The sequence below is a fragment of the Physcomitrium patens genome, chromosome 25, assembly GCF_059467195.1.
Source record: "Physcomitrium patens ecotype Gransden chromosome 25, ASM5946719v1, whole genome shotgun sequence".
Taxonomy (NCBI): domain Eukaryota; kingdom Viridiplantae; phylum Streptophyta; class Bryopsida; order Funariales; family Funariaceae; genus Physcomitrium; species Physcomitrium patens.
This window is the reverse complement of record NC_143434.1, coordinates 833,701-854,658: the sequence shown is the minus strand read 5'-3', so window position 1 is coordinate 854,658 and position 20,958 is coordinate 833,701. Positions and strand designations below refer to the sequence as shown.

Genomic DNA, 20,958 nt, shown 5'->3' with positions numbered 1-20,958 from the left:
CTTCTAATTAATCTTAGTTACTAAAACTTTCTTGAAATGAAAAGCAATTGAATGGAGCTTATCATTTGCTTCTATTTGAGATAAAATAGCACCCATACCAAAATTCCATGCATCTATTTCCATAAAGAATGCCTTAAAAAAATTGATGCAATACAAAATTTGTGCAAAAATAAATTTTGTCTTTAAAGCTTTAAAAGATGTTTTTATTTTTTTACTCCATTCAAGTTTGTCTTTACATGTTAGACATGTAAGAGGAGCTAAAACTTAAAAAAAATTCTTATTGAAGATTTCATAATAATTAGCAAATTTCAAAAAATATTACACATCTTTGATTGTTTTTGGAACCTTCTAATCTATGATATTTTGGACCTTCTTAGGCTCCATCATTAATATTTAGAGTTGTTTGTTGTCCTATTGAAAATTGCTCAAAATATATATATGTGATTAATAACACTATCACCTTTCTTCATTTTTAAGATGAATAATTTGTCTTTTAAATACATCTTAATTACTACATCATGTCATTCAAATATTTTCATTAATTCTTGTTATACTAAATATATTGATGTGCAAGATTATATGTCAAAAAATATTATTTTTTAGGCAATTGTTGATTATGATTAAAGACAAGGTATCTTTATCTACCCATGTGCTTATACTCTCTACTCCTATGATAAATAAAATTAAGGTTTCAATAGTAATTTCAGCTACTATTAGTTCCATTGATAAGTATTCTTTACCACTTACTATAGATCATAATTTTTGAGCTTTGAATGTTAAGGACATGAATTGAAAGAAAATGCATAAATTTAAAAAAATTGTGTCAAAAGAAAAGAGACAAAATAAAAATAAAGAAGTATGTACATTAAAAAGAAACTTGAATGGCTATTGCCAGAAGATAAGAAAACTAAAGACTCTTAAAATTAGACTAAAAGTAAGAAAGGAGTTGATAAGAGTGAAGAAGGCTTCACTCTTGCTTCTATATATATTATCTACCTAGGATCTATGAGGCGACATTCTATTAGACCTCCAAAAATATGTTGACTTTGTATGACACGTATCTTGACTTACAAAGAAAGTTTTCTATATAAGCGCCACATAGTCAGTTTATTCTGCAAGCTACCAACATATATAATATATGAATAGCTTGTTAACCAAGTCTCTAGAAGGTATTATGAAATTAATCTATTTTTACTTAATTTTAATTATTCATATTATCTAAGTAACAATTACAATAGACATATATCCGTGATATTATTCTCTCTTCTAAAGACGAGTTCTATGAGGAGCAATGATCATATGTTAAGAAAGTCGAAGATGCAACAAATCATATTTGTCACGTACTCTTATTTTTGTTTCCTTTGAAAGTAGTTGATAGGTCTTCTCAACCATTGGTAATATCCCATTTTAGAGCAAGAAGACCACCCTATGATTTAAACATTATTAAAACCTTTGTAACTTTCTTCAAACAAAATATTTATAATACCATCAAGAATCATGTCTACATCCAATGAAATTACCAAATATTGAAAGTCTTTTCTCACGTCGTAATATCAAACACATTCTATCTTACCATCTATTTGAAGAAGAATATGTTATTCTTGAAGGTCTTCATCTCTATTATGTCATCTTGAAGGCTATGATAATTACAATGTCTTGTCCAATAAGTCAACAAATGATGGCTCTTGAGTTGAATCCACTAACTGTTGGTTGTCGATTTCTTTAATACCACAATTATATAAAAATTATAAATAAGGATAAAAGGTAGAATACAATCTTTCTTGAATTCTTTTTCTTTTATAGCAATGGTTTGTTATCTTTTATCTTGGTTTTGATGGATGTTGTTGATAAAAAGTATCCATCATCTTTGTTCTATTTGTAAGATTTTTTATTGGCTCCCATATATATTTACTAATATTAAATCTAAGCTAATAGACAAGATATTCCAATTTACTTTGGCATTGCCTTGAGTCTAGAACTTCTTCTACTTTAAACTCTTTATTATTATTCACTTCTATAAGAAGAGGTGGGACTTGTCTTCTTCTTGATATGATCACAGTTTTATATGGTTGAAGAAGAGACACATAAAATACATGATGGCTTTTATTAACTTTGTTAGATGTAATCAATAAGCAACTAGATTGATTTGTCCACAAATAAGAAAAAGTTCAAGCTTGCAATAGTTCAATTTGTCACAAGGATGAGTAGTCTTGATATTATGACAAAATAATTATACCTTGTTATCTACATTAAATTATCATTTTTCCTTTCAATACGCATCCGAGTTGATATTTTCTTATTCTTGAGCTTCTTTTAATTGCACCTTTATTGTTGCATGTAGCTTTGACAAATAATTTGTCAAATCTTCTGCTCTAGGATTATCAACTTTTGAAAAGTCAAAAGTATCAAGTCATGGATGATAACCATAATTGGTAAGAAAAAGTATTTTTTACATAAAAAAAATACACTGTATTATTATAAGTAAATTCTACCAATGATAAGAGGGTTGTCAAATCGTCTTATTGATAATTGATGGTACATCTTAAGTATTGCTCTAAAATTTGATTCACGTACTTTTTTTGTTTATTAGTTTGAGGATGAAAGGTCAAAGAATGCTTTATGTCCATTTCTAAAATCTTAAAAAAGATTTTCTAAAATCTTAAAAAAGATTTTCTAAAATCTTGATACAAATTGAGTCCCCGTATTTGATATAATATCTTTTAGAAATCCATGATACTAATAGATATTGTCAAAGAAAAAAGCTTGGTAGTTTCTTTACCTGTGATAGATTTTATACATGGTTCAAAATATATTATTTTGGTAAAACAATCTACTATCACAAATATAGAATCTTATAAACTTGAGATTGGAAGATTCATAATAAAATCCATAGAAACAAAAGACCATGGTTGTTTTAGAATAAGTAATAGCTAAAGAAGTCCATAAGATTGATGATAATGAGTTTTTGACCTTGAACAAATGTCACATGATTGAAAAAAGTCTTTTATAGCCTTCTATATTTATGGCCACCAAAAATCTCTAGATATTAGCTCCAAAGTCTTCTTGTATCCAAAATGTCCTACTGTTGGAAAGTTATGAAGTGTTTGAAGAACACGTAAACATGCTTCTCCTTCTAAAATATATAGGTGCCTTTCAAAATAAAGTAGGTTGTTTTTGAACTTGATCTTGGAAGTATTACAAGACTTAAAAGAAATGTTCTTAATATCATGAATAAGAGGATTAGAAGACATACTTGATTGAATTTGCTTGAAAAAAGTTGAATCAACAATGAATATTGATTTCACTATTCAAAGATGAAATTATTTTAGCTTCAATAAAAATTTGTCCTTTGTTAATCAAAAGGTATATTTCTTTCTTTTGGTGTAAGATAAGAACATCTAGAAAAGGCATTAGACAAATCTTATTGTTTTCCTAACTGATGAATAATGTTGAACTCAAATCTTAACAAGACATGCTTCAACAAGCCTAGCAGCAATTCAAAACATGTATTAATATGAAATATTTGAGGTTCTTATGATCTATATATATAGTGACTAAATTAAAAGTACCTTCTAGATAATGACACCATTTTTGAAAAGAATCAACAATTATAAGAAGTTCTTTATTATGGATCTCATAGTTAATCTCAGCTATTGAAACATTTTTGGAATGAAAAGTTACTAGATAGAGCTTGTCATCTTTTCATATTTATGACAAAATAGCACCCATAGTAAAATTTGATGCATTTTTTTCTATAAAAAAAATACCTTAAAAAAACCAATGCGATATAAGATTGGTGCAAAAATAAATATCAACTTCAAGGCTTCAAAAGATGCTTCAGCTTCTTTGCTCCAATCAAGTTTGTCTTTGCATGCAAGATTTGTAAGAAGAATCACAACTTGAAAAAAAATCTTAATGAAGATTCAATAGTAATTAGAAAAGCCTAAAAAGCATTGCACATCTCTTATTGTTCTTAAAATCTTTCAATCTATAATAGTTTGAACCTTCTTTGGATCCATTATAAATCTTTTGTAGGAAATGATATATCCTAAGAAGTCAACTTGAGTAGTATGGAATATACACTTTTTTAACTTGGCGTCCAATCTCGCATCTCTAAATTTTTATAAGACATGAAAAATATAAACTTCATACTCTTCTATATTTTTAGAATAGATTAAAATATTTTTTGAGTAACATACAACAAAATCGTCTAAAAAATCACAAAAAATATCATTCATGAGATGCTAAAAAGTAGCCAATTCATTCATGAGTCTAAAAGGCATGACATTATATTCAAAGTGTCCATATCTTGTTCAAAATGTAGTCTTCTTTTCATCTCTTTCTTTAATGTAGACCAAATTATATGTTCCTCATAGATCTATTTTTGTATAGATCTTAGCTTGATTTAATTGATCAAGAAGTCTAGATATCAAGGATAAAGGGCATCTATTTTTGTTAGTAATCTTGTTGAGTCCACATTAATCTATGCACATTTATAATGATCCATCTTTTTCTTTACAAATAAGATAGGAGCTCTTGCTCGAGATTTTGAATGGCATATGAAATTCTTAGCGAAGTTCTTGTGAATGATACTTTGAAAAAATATCTGCATTTTTTTTCTCAAATACATCTTGAAAATCTTCATATTGACTTAGAAAGCCACTTGAAGTCTTTCTACTATTAAAAATGGATGTGGCATAAATAACAAAAGGCGATCCTTCTTTTGCAGTATACAAGAAAGTTTTTGAATCGACAAGTATGGGTTTGGCTATACTAGATTCATGACTTTCCATAAAACTTTTAATAGTACTTTGAAAGAAATTAAATTTACAAGAAATCCAATCTATCAAAAGATTATATCTTTTAGCCATGATAAACCTAAAATTATTGGATTAGAGAGAGACCTAATTATATTAAAAATTATACAACTATTATGACCATTTATTGTTACATCTATAGAAAGTATTCTATGAATAATATCTGTAGAAGATAACAGATAGCTATCTACGACTTCTACATTTACATGTTTAATTTTTTGTATTAATGATATTTTATGGCTTTTAACAAACTCTTCATCTAAAACACAAGTTAAAGCTCCTGAATCTATCAAGGTAGAAACTTCGTGATTATTAGATCCTAAATACACATCTATCATAAAATAAGCAAAAGGTTTTGAGGAAAGAATAAGACCTTCATTTGTACAAGATTCCAACTGCATCGTCCCTATTATAGCTAAGCAAATTCATTTTTTGATATGTTTTCTTCTTTGACAATCGTACTCATCATTTTATAATTGCATCATTTCTTTGGACAATATTGAGCAGTATACTTAATTTCTCCATAATAGAAATAGAGCCCTTCTTAACAACAATAAGTCTGTTTTTTGTTTAGTAAGAGATTTAAAACTTATTCTATGAATTTATATGTCTTCTACTTCCAAATTTTTAGATTAAAAGGTTATTGATGTTGTAATTGAATTGTAATATAGTGAAGATTTTCTTGCACAATTTTTAGATTGAAACTCAAAAAGCTAATTATCACACTTCGTAGCAAAATCAATTGCTTGACTTAATGTCTAAAGATCAAATAACTTGAGAATCAATTTTTTTACTTCATATTGTAATTCGTAGAAAAATTGGATGATAAAGGCAGCATCATTTTACTTGATATCAATTGCTAGTTGTCAAAATTATCAAGCATATAATATCACTAATTGATTGCCTTGTTGCAAGATACAAATCTTATTAATTGTAATACAAATTGCATCATGTTCACTATACATGGATCGAAACTCTACCAAAAAAGCCTCCAAAATATCCAATATTGGATTTTGTCATTCAAAAAAAGATGAAAACAATGATAATGTCAAATTTGAAAGAAGTGTATCAATGAATCTAATTTGTGATTTCAATGTTGGATAGCTTTGAGATTGAAGTTCAATCACAAGTTGTACTTGATTGATAAATTTTTGAAATTTGAATCTTGTACTATCAAACTTCTTAGATAATGCAACTTTAGATTCTCTAATACTAGAAGAGTGTTCTACTATAGAAGAGGAGATGTAATTTAGTGTAGATATTGAAGCAGCTATAATCATTTTTGTATCTTCTTTTCCAGATATTTTTGTTGCTCTAAGTAGCAATAAACTGAATAGATGCATCGCAAGTATCAACTCCTTTAATTTCTCTTGTATTTGTGCCATTGCATTCTTCATTTCAAGAAGCTCTGCCATAATAACACTATGAAAAAAAAATATCAAATATTGTTGAAGACAAATAGAAGAGAAGACTTGAGAACAAAGAAAATATCAAAAATAATATTAGTTTAGAAGAGGGTAATCTGCAACTTCTAATACTTTTATGTCTTATCAAAAAAAAAAGGAGTAATCTACTCTTAATCAAAAAAAGACAAAGCTCTAAAACTGTAAATATACACTTGTCAATTTCTCAAAGACATGAACTAAAAGAAAATGCATAAACTTTAAAATTTTATTTTAAAAGAAAAGTAAAAAAATATAAATAAAGAAGTATGTATATTAAAAAGATATTTGAATGGCTATTGCCAAAAGATAAGAAAACTAGAGACTCTTGAATCTAAACTAAAAAAAAAAAAAAAAAAAAAAAAAAAAAAAAAAAATGACAAGAGTGAAGAAGGCTTCATTCTTACCTCTATATATACTATCTACCTAGGATCTATGTAGCGACATTCTATAGGACCTCCAAAAATATGTTGACTTTGTATAACATATATCTTAACTTGCAAGGTAAGTTTTTTATATAGATGCGACATAATTACCTTGTTGTCCAAGCTACCAACACATGTGGCATATAGATAGCTTGTTGACCAAGTTCTAACCTACTAATCAACTACAAATATATGTAAAATCAAAACAGCATCTAAGAAGCTTTTAAAAAGCTTTTTTAAAAGGTATTATGAAATTAATCTATTTTTATATAATTCTACTTATTCATATTATCTAACTAGCAATTATAGTAGATATATATCCATGACATTGAAAATTAATATTAATTTATGTTTCCATATATTAAAATATAAACCTTCAAATTTTGAAACATGATTGATGTATACTTTTTGTGTCATCTTTAATATTCTTAATTTGAAGTTGAATTGAAATTATTTATTAATTTGTTCTTGAAGCATTCAATTTTACCTTTATTTATGATTTGTTTATTATCATTTTTAGGTTTATATTTTATGCTTCTCAAGGTTTGAAGAACTTCAAGCTTTTCATCAACATTTCCTATTACAATAGATTATTTTATTGCTATCATTACAATCTTATTTGTAATTTTAGCAAATTTTTTCTAGATTGAAGCATTCATCTACTCTTATAGTTTTTAGGGATCAAATATTTCTATAGTTCTGATACCATGTTGGAAACATTATATGTATTGATATATGATCAATGTTACACAGTACATTATATTGTGTGTACAAAAGTGATACCAAGAGTCACAACTCTTGGTGTAAGATCAATATTTAGTAGATAGTGTTCTATACATGAGACTAGTGTACTATACAGAATAATTCTCCCAATAAGGTGTACAGGGCATACTACAGTCAGTGTTTTGAACGTTGACAAAATAGATAAGAAATATGTGTAGGTCTGGACCTGCAGGCAATGCACGCTCCCCATGCTCATTGCCTCCGTCCCCTCTAAGTCCGCTTCAATTTCCTGACATAATGCATCAACCCTCCTACTGAGGGGTGAACGCAGTGGTTTTGCCTACAGCTCCCCTGCCAATGGCCGCGCCTCGGCGCAATGTAATTTCATAGTTACTTTTAACTCCGGTGGGGCTTTTTAAGGTGGTGTGACAGTGCTTGACCAAGCACTCCGCCATGAATTCTGACACCGACCATGGTGAGACAGATCGAGAGAGAGAGAGAAGTGGAGCGTCGGTGGACTGCTCCGACGTGAAACCGACTATCACTCACCCACGGATTGTAAACAGCAGTTGATATTGTATATACAGACACCCGCCCTCTGGAGATCGTGCGCTTGGCCGGTCTGGTACTTCTCATTCATTCTACTACAGACTGTTGTGTGCATTTTGGGGGAAAATGAGGTAAAAATTGTGGTGTGTTTTTTCTGACATCTTCTAGCTCGCTCTGGAGTAATATAGATGCTTGGAGCTGGAGGAGAGAAGCACATGGTTGACGATTTCATTCAAAAAGTAATCCAAAGCCAAAGAGGATTGATTGTTACTCCCATAACAGGAAGCCAGCCAATGCTGTGAACACCTGCAGCGGGGAGAAAGACCACAGGGAATAGTCAAGTGAATTCGCCGGTTCTTACGTCAATGTAATCGTCTTCAAGGATATGTCTCCGCTGCATCAGCTCCTTCAAGATCCATGTCCCCAACTTCGCCAAATTCTTTAAACGAAAGGACTGAACACAGATCCTCCGCCAGCCGCCATATTGAGTCTACAGTGAAACGGCAACAAAATCCATTTCAGCTGTGTCTGCACTTACACACTTGCACGTTATACCTCCCAATTTTTGGATTGAAGAGTGTATCAGGAAAAAGCATGTACAGAAATATACAGTGAAGTGGGTTGGGAGATTGAAAAATAAGGGACTGCCTGTGCAGCTTGAGTGAATCTCATTATTGACAGACACCCCGTAAAGAATTAATCTTTTCCACAACCATTCCTGAGAATGCAGTGATATTACAATAATAAAGGGCTGGTGAGACTAGTTGCGCGTTGTGCAGCGCAGATACTCACTTGCCCCATGTCCTACATTTTACACGTCCACTGTGCGTCTACGCGCCAGCTAGGAGTTCGAAGAATGAACCGTTTGTATACATCTACACGAATCAAATTGTCACTAATCTGTGCTTTCCTTCTGGAATATGCAAGTTTAATTTTGTGCTGATGGTATCTTTTCCCACCCTACGGTATATAAACAGTCCCTGAGATGTACAGCGGATATGTACAAAAGCAGCACTGCGCAGTCGATAAAATTACCCCCCCCCCCCAGACTTCGGTTAATCACTGCTTACTGGTAAAGATGAATTTGCAATTTTCAATTAGCTCATTGCCACCGGGACGGCGCACGTCATTGCAACTTAAGGCAAGGTTCAGTGTCGAGGCGATTGGGAATCAGTTGAAATCGCCGGCGTAGCTAAAGTTGAAGTCCATACTAGGCGGTGTCGGAATTGCGGGATAAACCGAATGCTCGGTTACTGCAGGCCCTCCATACGATGGATTTGACCGATCCTCGTAACTCACTGCAGAAAACATGGTTTCCAGTCCCTGATCATTGCTAGATCTAGCGTTTGTGTATCCCATGGCAGACGACCGGAGCGTGCTTTGCACTTCCTCATCGAATGTGGAGTGACCCGCCGGCAATATCTTCTCCTGACCACTACTCGGGCAGAGGTGGTAAGATCTCGGCGGATGCCGGAACTGGGCCATGAAGCTGTTGGCCATGGGTCGGGTGCTGAGAGCCGGACGATGTACAGAGGATGTCGATGCCAGATGTCCCATGAGCCTTGAACTCTCAAGGGTATCATGGTTAATGGTCATAGATTGCTGCAATTTCCAGTCATTGGCCAAAGTCAGCAAACTTCCTGGGTTATTCGACATCGTCCCTTTCTGAATGCTGTCAAAGTTGGCTGACAAACACCCATTCTCTGAGGCCTTCTCCGTCAGCCTGTTGTCCCCAAGAGCCTCCTGCTGAACCGCTAATTCTAGGTTTCCGTTCAGCGAATTGAGGCGAGGTAGGACGAACCTGAGGTCGTCAACTGAGTCGGGAAGCGACGCTAACACCTCTTCGACGCTGGAATTCTCGTACTCCTTGCTAGCTCGTTGCGCGTGAGAGGTTTTTTCATAAATTCGGCATAGGACCCAATCATCAAGCTGCATTACCAAAATTTAGTCAAAAGGTGAGGAGGAAAATTCTCGAGACTACGTTGGACATGTTCTCAGAAACCCTAGAAGTTCAACTTCGAAAACCTGGTCCTAAATTCTCATAAACAGCCTTTAATAAGACCTAACGGTAGTGCATGTGAGGTGGGGGAATGGAGGACATACTCGCGAAGAGTTCCTTCGAGGATGATGAGTGGAGGTCGAGACACCTTCAGCGAGGCGATACTCGTGCATGATCCAGTTCGTTTTCTCGCCCTTTGGTGCTTTACCGCGGTAAAAAACCAGCGCCTTCTTCACTCCCACCTTACTGTGTCCTTTGGACATGTGGATGGGCTTATCTGTCCCTGTGGCTTTCCAGTAGCCACTCGCGGCAGCTCTGTTGGGCCTGGCGCCATTGGGGTACTTCCTGTCCCTTGGAGAAAAGAAATACCATTCTCTCTCTCCGAACAACGCCTTATCTGTACTCGTTGCACAATTAAGCATCACTTGTTAGGCCACAGACTACAATTTGGGGATCCTTTGCAAGTATGTTACGACATGATTGCACTGTTGTCATATGTACAGACAAACCCAGCTGCACGCATTAATTCCAATTCGCAGGACCAAAAAACAGCTTTGAGAATAAGGACGCATCTAATTCTATTGGGAAGGAACACCGATAAACCCAGGAATGGCTTGGTCCCCCCCCCCCCCCAGAGCTTACGCACATGTAAAAGTTTTATAATCAAGTATTCGATTCCAGGTTTGAAACATCGCTCACCCAGGTAGTACTGGATGTGAAGTTGGATGGAGAATCTTACTGGGGAGATCCCAAGGGTCGAACTTGTACAGGTCTACTTCAGCTATGACGGGTATTTGGAAGACTCCAGAGTTTGCCTTCCGGCGGAGGTAGTGCAGCACGAGCTCCTCGTCGGTTGGGTGGAAGCGGAAGCCTGGAGGTAAGCGCAGTTGGTCAATGGATCCTCGGGTCGGCTTCATGATCACCATCGTACTCGTGGAATCGCAATTCTCAGCAAACTTTTCGGTGTATTCTAAGAATCCGAAGAAACTTACACGCTGAGAAGTATTCCAATTTTGTACTGCAGGTCAAGTGCTGCCTGGCCAAAGTTATTTTTCTTCGTTTCCCTCTTAATTTGTTTTATTAGAAATGTTACTCTAGACTGGATGCAGGATACTTGGCTTCAACACTGCCCGGACAAAGTCTTGCAAGGCTGTCACTGGAGGAAGACGAGGTACCTAGACTGGATGATTCTGGCAAAACCTTGTCTGGTTAGCCGACGGGCGCTTACAGTAGTAGGAGAAGTAGTAGTTGTAGTGGTAAGGTGACTAAGACGGATCTTTGAGACAGCGGGAAAGGATAATCTAATGAACTTGGATTCGAACACTTTCGGCATTAGTGCAGCAAGTCCCGTGGTGGAAGGCTTCCTGAATCGATACTACGCTACCATGCTCACAAATCCGCAGACCTTGCTACGATTCTTCTTTACCAGAAACTAGATTCACTTTTAAGGAGGCTTCTCAAGACCTCGTTTCCACTTACCTACTTGTCCAGCAGCGCTTTCAAGTGAGGACTGGACTCAAATGTTTCTAAATTGGAACACTCTTGGGCTCAATTCTCATGAAACCACCTTGGTCCAAATTGTTTTGCGGAATGATTCATTTGCAAATCTGTATCCTCCAGCAAAGTTACTATGAGAGGGCCTTTCTATCATTAATTTTAGTTCCTATGCGAACGAGAAGTATGATGACAAATTCAAGGCTACTCTGGTGTGTTTGCCTTATCGTCTACCAAGCTGTCGTCAAACGATAATCTGGCGCCACAAGTGCTGTAAACTTATGATTAACAACTGCTAAGTTTTGCCTCTCATTTCATGCTTCACTAGAACATGCTCTACCTCGAATTGAACCTAAAGGTCGCAGAGGCTAATCAAACCCTCGCTTACTACTCTCTGTGACTATCTAGAATATTAAGGGCGTCTGAGTTCATGACACTTTATATGAACATACTTCAATATTAAGCTAGATAAGCTACCTACATGTCGTTGTTCTCCTAACAGTGATAGAAAGCAAATTTTCGGACTGCGGCGCTCGACTCGGGATCTTCAATTCCCTGGGAACTTTTAGCACCACTTATCCCTCGACCCTGAGCATCACTTCAGTAATACAGCTGCTGTCTCCAGCGACGCTGAGCTACACGCTCCACAAACTTAAACTAAACAGAATTTCACACAGTATGAAAGGTATCAGCACCAACCCACACGCAAGCAGGTCGCCACGCTAGCCACGGAAGTTCTCTCCGACCCCCTCCGCTCGTAGACATACCGGCTTATGAAACACCTGATCACTGAAACGAGTACTGCACCACGGAATCAGAATGTATAAGTAGTTGATGAGACTGTACATATAAACCAGAAACGTTGGCGGCGTTGATAAGGCGGAGTTAGGCTGCGTTGATCTGAGCTGCGACGATGGTGTTCAGACAATAGAATTGGGGGCGAAAAACTATGGGAGAGGCGGAGAGAAGTGGTTAGGTAGTGCAGAGCCATTGCCTAGAGACGGCGATGAAGATCACGTTGGGAAAGTCTTCTGGGCCCCACGCTCCATCGTCTATGTGCATGCAACTCAGACACAGTATTCCTCTCATGAACTTCTCGCCCTTTCTCCCAGGCCCCACCTCCCGCTTTCACTGTCACCAGGTTTCTTCACTGAGCCTCCGACAAGCGACTGCATCCTCACCCTACATTCCAATCCCTGCCAACAATAGCAATGCTGCGTTCTCCATCGTCTGTCTGCCGATCAGATCGTCCGGACACTATCGCAGCTCTGATTCTATCAGAACTCCCATTCCTTTTGAGAAAACAGGCTCATGTCCGTGAATTCCGCAACATGCGATACAATCGCGGCCACGGCGGTCGTGCTTTCACTGACATCACCCGATCGCATTCCTGAATACCGATATGTAAGTCTTGAGAATCAACGCCTTAATTGAGAAAAAGCTACTGATCGAGCCATGGATTCCGTCGGGTAGGCTCCACGAGAGGAGTGGAGAGAGAGACAGACAGACGCACGGTTTCAAAACCTGGTTCCAAGCATGGTTTAAAGAAGGAGGCGGATAAAGGACTCTTGTGGAATATTCCATCCACGTAGATGAAATGAAGATGTGTGGATGGAATGAAGGATGAATGAACTTTTTGCCTTGCAGATATGCCTCTCCAGGCTTGTCCTTCCGAAGGGTAGAAAGCTAACGAATAGTAGGCGAGATGGAGCGGGGCCGGCTCGATTCGGATCGGGCCGGACCGGGCCCCAGTTTAGGTACCCGGCCCGGGGCTGAGTAGGCCACCCACTACTGCTTTAAGAGTTGTTGGCCATGTGGGGGGACTGGTGCCCGTTGGCAGAAACCGAGGGCACTGAAAAAGAGTCCCGACATATGGGCGTGCGCCACGCGTCCTTCAGCACCAGCTGGACCCTGTGGAACTATTCCGCGGAAAGCTTCTTCGCGGGAGCTGAGGTGGACGTGAAGGGAAATTCTTGCCTTGGTGGCGTTGGAGTGTGGGTCGGTCTTCCAAAAGACATGAAGAAGCCGGTGGAGGAGAATGACGTGGGACCCATGACCGTGGCCCTAATTTCACCCCCAACTTTTGATGGGTATACCATATTTGATAAAAATAAATTATTAATCTATTTGAAAAGTGATGTTTAAATAATGAAGGAAAGGTAAAACCCCTTGAACCTTCTTAATAAAAATGTGCGAAATTGGTTATTTGCCATTAGAACAGTAAATTGAAACAAGTTAGAAGATATATGTTTATGATTCTATCAAAACATTGTTCCAATTTGTTCGAAGGAAAATAGGCCATAATTTTATTTTAAAAAAACTATCCATTAAATTTTATGAATGGAACGGAAAATTTTAAGTTGGAAAGTTTGTTGGTGGAGAATTTGACCTGCAAGGCAGTGTTCTTGAAGTCATCCAAAAGTTCAGTTTCCAAGGGGAATCGAATATTTATATTTCATTGTTAGTTTAAGAAGCATCATTCACAACTTTCCTAATAAAGAATAAGTCAAGGTCCGAAGAACAAAATCCTTGGGCGTAATAATATGAAAGCAAAGCGGTAAGACCAGGGCAGGCACATTAACTACTTGAGCTCCTACAATAGTTTTGAAACCCCATACCTTCGTCGGGGGAAGTTTCATCATTTGACTCACATTTAGGGTATTATTATCTTGCTTCCATGAAAGTCCTAAATTGTGCAACATTCACGACCTACTTAAACCTAGATCAGGTGTAAATAAATGAAACAGGGACTGCAAGATGCAGGTCTGATGTGGTAAGGATAATACATTTAACAAACTGTTTGAAAGTAAAATGAATTAAAAAAGAAAAAAAAAAGAAAAAAAAAAGTCAAAGCTGTTACATCTGTACAGTCCTCCCATGTGCTGCAGAAGAAAAACAATAAAAAAAAAATTAATAATAAATAAAGCAACTGTAGCGCGGGGGACTAAACCAGGGAGCCTCTTATGACCTCAACTGATAACCCATACAATAGCTTTTACTAATAAAAGAAATGTACAAGAGATCCTCATTTTATGCTGATAAAATTTTAGTGATATTCCTTCTCTACACTACCTCCACTGAGGAAATTCCTTATAATCAGATATTGGTTTTTAGTAAATAAACTGGGTGAGAAACAATTGGTAGAACGAAAATCTCCTTTTCAATGCTAAAGCGACAACAAGACACATAAAAGCTCTCGGTCATTGGCCTCAAACCTCAAGTAAAATAGACATCCTCACATTCCCATATCTCCAGACTCGATAACTTGCATCTGACAACCGAAGCGTAGAATAGAGGTGATTCTTATGGATCCTGTTGATGCAGAAAACGGGGCTAAGACCAAGTAAATTCGGCACCGACTTTAGAGAGTCGGTAAAGTCGACCTGGAGGATGGTAGTAGTCTGCAGTACCCTTTTGTTTCAGTTGGTAACACCCGCTTAGATCAACATTCTGTGCTATGCGGATAACGAGAACATTGTAAGTTCTGAGGGCATCAAACAGTTTCACTGGTAATGGAAACAACCCTTTTATGAGTAACTCCACATGTGCTTCTCTTAGTGTGTCATGCGAACATTTCCCAGAGGTTATCATAATAATAATCATTTCCGTAAGTTTAGCAACTGCTTCAGACGTTAAGTAATTACGCAAGGCGATTATTTTCGGCCTCAGCAAAATCCTTTGATCAAATTAAGAAAATACCGTGTGCCAGATTCAATCAAATCATGGCAATACATATGCCGCTGTGAGAGAGACACAAATCTACAGAGGGGCAACCAAAGACTCCGCTCTCCAACTATTTCTTCTTAAAAAATGACAACAAACTACCTTGCCCTGGTCCTTGCCCTTGCCCTTTCGACGCAGCTTTGCCTCCAGTTTTAGCAGGAGCTTTGGCAGTGGTCTTCTGTGGTGGTTTAGATGGTGCGGTAGCCCTACAGAAACCTCAAGGAATGTGCACAGTAAGATTTCAAAAACTAGATGATCTTACAGCAGCTAGATTTTTGTGGAGGATTCAGAACCATGTTGCAAATTACCGGCAGTTAGGAGTTTCAGGTTAGAAGATTGAAAACCATCCAATACCTTTCAGCAGCCACCTTCGATGCTACAAGCGGTGCTGGAACCTTGTCCGGCACAGGTGCAGGCTTTGCTTCAGGCACATCCTCCACTCCATCTGTCTCCCACACTACTTCTGTCACTGAGCAATTATAGCAAGACATTGATCAGATTTTCAGTATGCTAGTTCACCTGCCAGTTTTAGGCAAAAGGCACTGACAAAAACGATTGCATAGAGCTGTGCAAGTAGTGAAGATAAAATCTGATACGTGACGCAACTACTACCGAGATGTCGAGAATAAAGTTGCAAGTTAAAAATTTAAGTGGGATGATTTTTCCTGTCATTTACCTTCTCTGCCACGGTTGTCAATTCTTGTCTTGAGCACTTTCTTTCGCTTTGGACCAGGGTGAGGCTTTGCAAGGATTTCTGTTTCAATTTCCGCCTCCCTCTTTACTCCGCCTGAAGACCCAACTGGCTGATGGGCTTTTTCTGGAGTACTAGCTACAACCACTGGTTGTGAACTACTATTATCCCCTTTCTCTTCGTCGATTTCCATCCCCGTTGGCCCTACAAAGTCTGCCTCTGCTCGTGTGTCTACATTTTGACGCTCCACCGTTTCTACCGGGACTGATTTCTTAAACGGTTCCGGAGATGCCAGGTTGATGGCAGCCTGGGAGTTGATTATCTCGTCATCTTCAGACAACTCTTCATCGAAAACAACCTGCCGTTTCCGCCCCTTGCCGTTCTTTGCTTGGCAGCGCCGAATCCGAGCGAAGTCATTCCCCTCCCCATCACTGCTCGACTCATTACCATCAGCTTCCATTGCTCTAATTCCAGCCTCTGCATCACCTGTGAACAAGTGACAGGTGAGAATCAAGCAGATCTGAGTTTTCATTCCCAAAACACACCATTGGAATCTGTTGACATAGAGTATCTCGAACCGCTAAATCGACCGGTCCCTGCTTCAGAATTATAAGCACATGAACAGGGAAAGTCACTGTTACAATTAGAAACAACGACTACGAATTACGAAATCTATATATTATTAGGTTAGAGCAATTGAAGCATACCAGCAACGAGGGCAGGTTTAGCTTTTGACTCTTGTGGAGTATCGGCCTTAACTTTTGCAGGTGCTCTTCCCCACAGATTAGCCAAAGAACCACCTCCTACTGTCATGCCCACTTTTTTCTTACCAGTAGCGACATTTTCTGCCACTGCTTTACCAGGAACCCCAGTCGTTGCTGAGCTTTTTCCAGAACCCTCTTCGTTAACAACTGCTGCTCCTTTCAGTGTGTTCTTCACATCTGTTTCCTTCTGAGCTGTAGGAGTCAGAGATGTCGATTGAGGTACTTGTGGTTCTGAATTGGAAGGCTTTAAGCCTGCCAAATGCTTCGAGGATGCAGACACACCCACAGACGAGGATGGTTCTGCTTTCTGTTGCTCAACCACTGGTTTACTTCCTCCAGCATTTCTTATGACAAGTGAGTACGAAACTGAACTAAACCTGCACAAGAAAGGAATAATCGTTAATCGTTTAAACCGAGATCATATCTTATGACACAACCGATGACAAAGTACACACCAATATCGTGGTCGAGGTACGATTCTTAGGCTCACATATTCGTAGGGATGGAAAGTGCATAACAATGCGAGTCACTGACCGATTATCTCGAAGACAATTGTCAATATCACGCGGTTGCATGAACAATTCCTGAGCTTGCACAAACTCAGCACTGAACAGCTGAGCAGGATCCTTAGTTAGGCAAGGTTGCACACTGTATACATGGTGGGATGCAGACCCGTCAAGTCCCAGTAATGCATCTGCACAAATAGCAGACGAACACAAATTCTTAGGGCGGGTACACAGATTTAATGAGATCTCTGCACTTGAAATTATCCCCCACCGTCCTCCAACATAACGATAGCATCGGAAGATACGAAGCGATACACTCTAGTAAATACATAACAGACATGGTAGTTAACAAATGCATAGATCATAAAGACACCTAAGCGGCAAGCTCTGATTGAAAAGAATATGTCGAGGCCGGTGTAAAATGACAGGAGTACCTTGCAACTTGGCTTTTGGCACAAGTTGTACAGTGTAAGTCGATGGTTCACTTTTTGACCATCCAGAAACGGCGTATACAACTTCAACCTTATTCCCCTCGTTCTGTTTGGCAAATTCTTGTAAGATCCTGGTTCAAATACAAAGTGAAGCAACTAAATGAGTTGCTCCAAACAAATAATCTTTTAGGAATAAAACTAGGAACGGATGCATGAGTAGACCGGTAACCCTACACCGGCAAGAGTCCTACAATTTTCAACTAACTGTTAATTTAAACATTCAATGCACATCGATAATCATCGGCAGCTCACGAGTTACCTCTTTGCGACATTTGAAGAAACAGAAAAATTCCGACTCAGCCACTTATAAGACACCTGCAAGCATCCCTCAAGGACCTCACATAGTCAAGGACAGCATGCGATACTACCAATCAAATCTTGCATAAAAAACGCAGGTGAAATTCTTAGCGCACAATTAAATTAACAAGTTTGAGTAATACACAGACAGCTTCCAAACATTAGATTGTCATCCATCCAGACAGTAAAAGTCCACAAAGCACCCAACCATTAAGCATCATATCATCGAGAGTTGGTCGTTAGAGTAGTGATATGTGGAGAATGAAAGGAGAGAAGAGTTTCATAGAGGTCAAGTTGAAAAAAGAAGATAAGCTACCAATAGGATGAATGAGAGAAGAGAGAAGCTCTCAAACTGGACAGAACGTCCTAACGCATGTCTCATTGAAGAATGCCAGACACCAATTCAAGACACCTTGAGGAGGGAGAACCGTACCACTTGAGAGGCATCAATGACAAGAGACTGGACTTGGTCAAGAATTCCTGAGTCCGGTACAGAACCCTCCATGGCCCCAGAAAAGTAATTGCAATGTACTAATTTCACTGAACTAACTCTAACACTACCAAGTCTTCATATTACTGCACTACATAACTTCTAATCGACCTCAGTATCCTTTGTTTCCTCGAATACGTTTGGTCATGTCCACCTGCGGCAGAGAAAACAACCTCAGAGTTGTTAAGGGACAAGTCATTCATTTGATAACCAGAAGAAACTCAGAAAACCTCATATGCAGAAATATGACTTGTCACACTAAGTTCATATTAGAACAATAGATACTTCAACGCACCAATTTCTAGAGATCCGCTAAACCAACAAACCAGACCGGCAGAAAACCATTCAATAGAGCTATCCTTCGCTTGCCAGATCAAGGTTTCCAAGTTTTGCCACAACGGCAATGGATTGCAGAGAGACAGCATGTGAGAAGCACCTGGCCACGTTTGCACTGAAAATAAGTCTCTCGCAGACCCACACAAACGGAAGGAACTGAAGGCGGTCTCTCTTTAGCACATTCCTTGAAACTCCGCTTCTCTTCCTGCACCAGGGAAAAAAGCACGAGCCATGAACCATATTTACTTAATCATACTCATATGAAAGCAGCAGATGAAACTACTAAGAAAAAAAGGCAAAAAATCCTCAAGTAAATGAAAATTCTATCGAATATACCACGAACAGATTTCAAACTCCTGGTAATAATCACTGAGAGAATGTATACAAGCACTTCAAGTATAGTGCCATTCTGAGAGCCACACCATAGCACAAAAAGGAGCCATTTGGAAAAATAAAAATTAGAAGCAAAAAACTCAAACCACCAATCAATCAAATCATCACAGTTTGATTCACAAAGGCAATTTAGACCTGAAAAGAACTCGTTTCAACTTGAAGGATAGCTTGCGAAAATGAAGGATCGATCCCATGGCAAGTGGTCACTCAATGGAGTAGAGCAAGAATATTATATCCATCTTCTTTCACAAATGGAACACCGCAACAATTTCACGAATTCAAAGGAAGTAAACAACTGGGGATAAGAAGAGCTGACAGCCTTTCGACCTCTACCACGATATATTCGCTCCTAAGCCAAGTGTAATCGACATTTCTCAAGTGCAATGCAAAACCAAGCTTCCAAGAGCGGTAAAAAAATTTAGGGTTCTTGAACTTGATCAAAATCCTGATCGCACGCGCACATTGCTCGACCAAGTCTACCCCTCTAAGGTGTCTCGCCTCAACAGAGAGCGCAGACGCGCAAGAACCACAATTCCACCTGCTCCAACTAAATTCCAGCAGAAGCTGACCACTAACGTCACTCTACACGATAATCCACCCACTCACATCCAAACAGCAGTGGCGCAGTCGCATCTGCCGGACAACCCCCAACCAGCCCTACTCGCACCATCTATCCTTTACATTCAAACACCTACTCCCTCACCTCAACGCAAACACCTAAAACCCTTGCAATCACACCACGTCCGAGAAGAAACTAAACACCAAAACCTAAGCCACCTCTTCACGGAATCGTTTCAACGGAAGCTCATGAAAAACGCGCGGCACTCACAGACAATTGAACAGCTCAAGTGACCTCGGAAACAAATTGCGATTAAATCCTGAAATTAGCACCGATTTGGGAAAGAAAAAGGGGGACAGAGAGGTGAGGAGTGGGCGATGAGGAGGGGTGGAGTGGAGTGGAGTGGGCACCTTGATGCAGGGTGAGTCGGCGAGGCACTTGGCAAGCTCCATTGCCAAACCCTTGCAGGATTTTGCCATGGCTATGGACACGGCGTCGGGCAGGCAAGCACACGGGGACGCTATTGAACGGCCGCTGGCGGGAAATGGAGCTCCCCTTCGTCTTCAGGGCCAAGCCTCTCGGTTATAGGGGCCTTCAACCGTCTTTTGATCCTTTTCCGTGGTCGGGCCTTGTCACCGTGTCGCCTGCTTGTTGGCGCACTGGCCATTCTCTTAAAAAAATGATGCTCGTAGTACTCTCTCTTTGTATTTTTTATTTTTTTATTTTTAATGGTTTCTTAATTTATGTCTTGGGTTTCTCTTATTGATCATTCAAATATTGGAAATCGGAGGGTTTAACTGTGTTCTTTGATTAAATTCTTGTTTGTTTATTTTTCATCTGACATTCCATCTATTTGTGTAGATATACACATGGGATATACCTTTTTGGTATATTAATTATGGATGAGTGTATTATATTATTTGTATTTAAGAATTAAAATATTGATATTACACGAACTATAGTAATAATTTTATCCATATCATTGTTACGGTTTGATATATTTTATGACTTTGATTGAGATTCAAAATGTGTTACTAATTATCATGTGTGTGTATCCACAAACAAGGTGTTAAAAATAATTATAAAAAAATATAAAAAATTAATATATATAACCACTAAAAAAATCATTTTTAAAAATATAATTTTATTTTTAGAATATATAAAAAAATTTATTATCTTTCAAGAAATTAAGTTAGTTTTTGGTTAAAAGCCACAAAAAATTTCTGTAAAAAGAATGCTTAATTAAAATAAAAATATTA

The 20,958-nt window shown here is 38.0% G+C and overlaps 3 protein-coding genes across 5 annotated transcripts; all 3 read right to left on the bottom strand.

Moving 5' to 3' along the window:
- Positions 1–8,585: 8,585 nt before the first annotated feature.
- On the bottom strand, positions 8,586–12,413 carry LOC112278385 (NAC transcription factor 32). Of its 2 annotated transcripts, XM_024511771.3 has the most exons (4): positions 12,149–12,382; positions 10,602–10,826; positions 10,060–10,352; positions 8,586–9,885 (listed from the first exon to the last, which is right to left on the bottom strand). In XM_024511771.3, the coding sequence occupies exons 2-4, from the start codon at positions 10,645–10,647 to the stop codon at positions 9,127–9,129; spliced, it is 1,098 nt and encodes a 365-aa protein (XP_024367539.1). In that variant the 5' UTR covers positions 10,648–10,826; positions 12,149–12,382; the 3' UTR covers positions 8,586–9,126. The 2 variants fall into 2 exon arrangements, with proteins under 2 accessions (XP_024367539.1, XP_024367538.1); XM_024511770.3 differs by having other exon boundaries at positions 10,695–12,413.
- Positions 12,414–15,086: 2,673 nt separating this feature from the next.
- On the bottom strand, positions 15,087–18,488 carry LOC112278383 (uncharacterized). The gene is made up of 8 exons (XM_024511767.2): positions 18,355–18,488; positions 17,884–17,939; positions 17,568–17,695; positions 17,162–17,321; positions 16,571–17,004; positions 15,849–16,349; positions 15,527–15,641; positions 15,087–15,378 (listed from the first exon to the last, which is right to left on the bottom strand). The coding sequence occupies exons 1-8, from the start codon at positions 18,424–18,426 to the stop codon at positions 15,243–15,245; spliced, it is 1,602 nt and encodes a 533-aa protein (XP_024367535.1). The 5' UTR covers positions 18,427–18,488; the 3' UTR covers positions 15,087–15,242.
- On the bottom strand, positions 18,264–20,260 carry LOC141044421 (cytochrome c oxidase assembly factor 5-like). Of its 2 annotated transcripts, none has more exons than XM_073531953.2 (3): positions 20,110–20,260; positions 18,848–18,952; positions 18,264–18,565 (listed from the first exon to the last, which is right to left on the bottom strand). In XM_073531953.2, exons 1-3 carry the CDS (start codon positions 20,176–20,178, stop codon positions 18,524–18,526), a joined length of 216 nt encoding a protein of 71 aa, XP_073388054.1. In that variant the 5' UTR covers positions 20,179–20,260; the 3' UTR covers positions 18,264–18,523. The 2 variants fall into 2 exon arrangements, with proteins under 2 accessions (XP_073388054.1, XP_073388055.1); XM_073531954.2 differs by lacking the exon at positions 20,110–20,260 and adding an exon at positions 19,276–19,475 and having other exon boundaries at positions 18,539–18,565.
- Between the last annotated feature and the right edge of the window lie 698 nt (positions 20,261–20,958).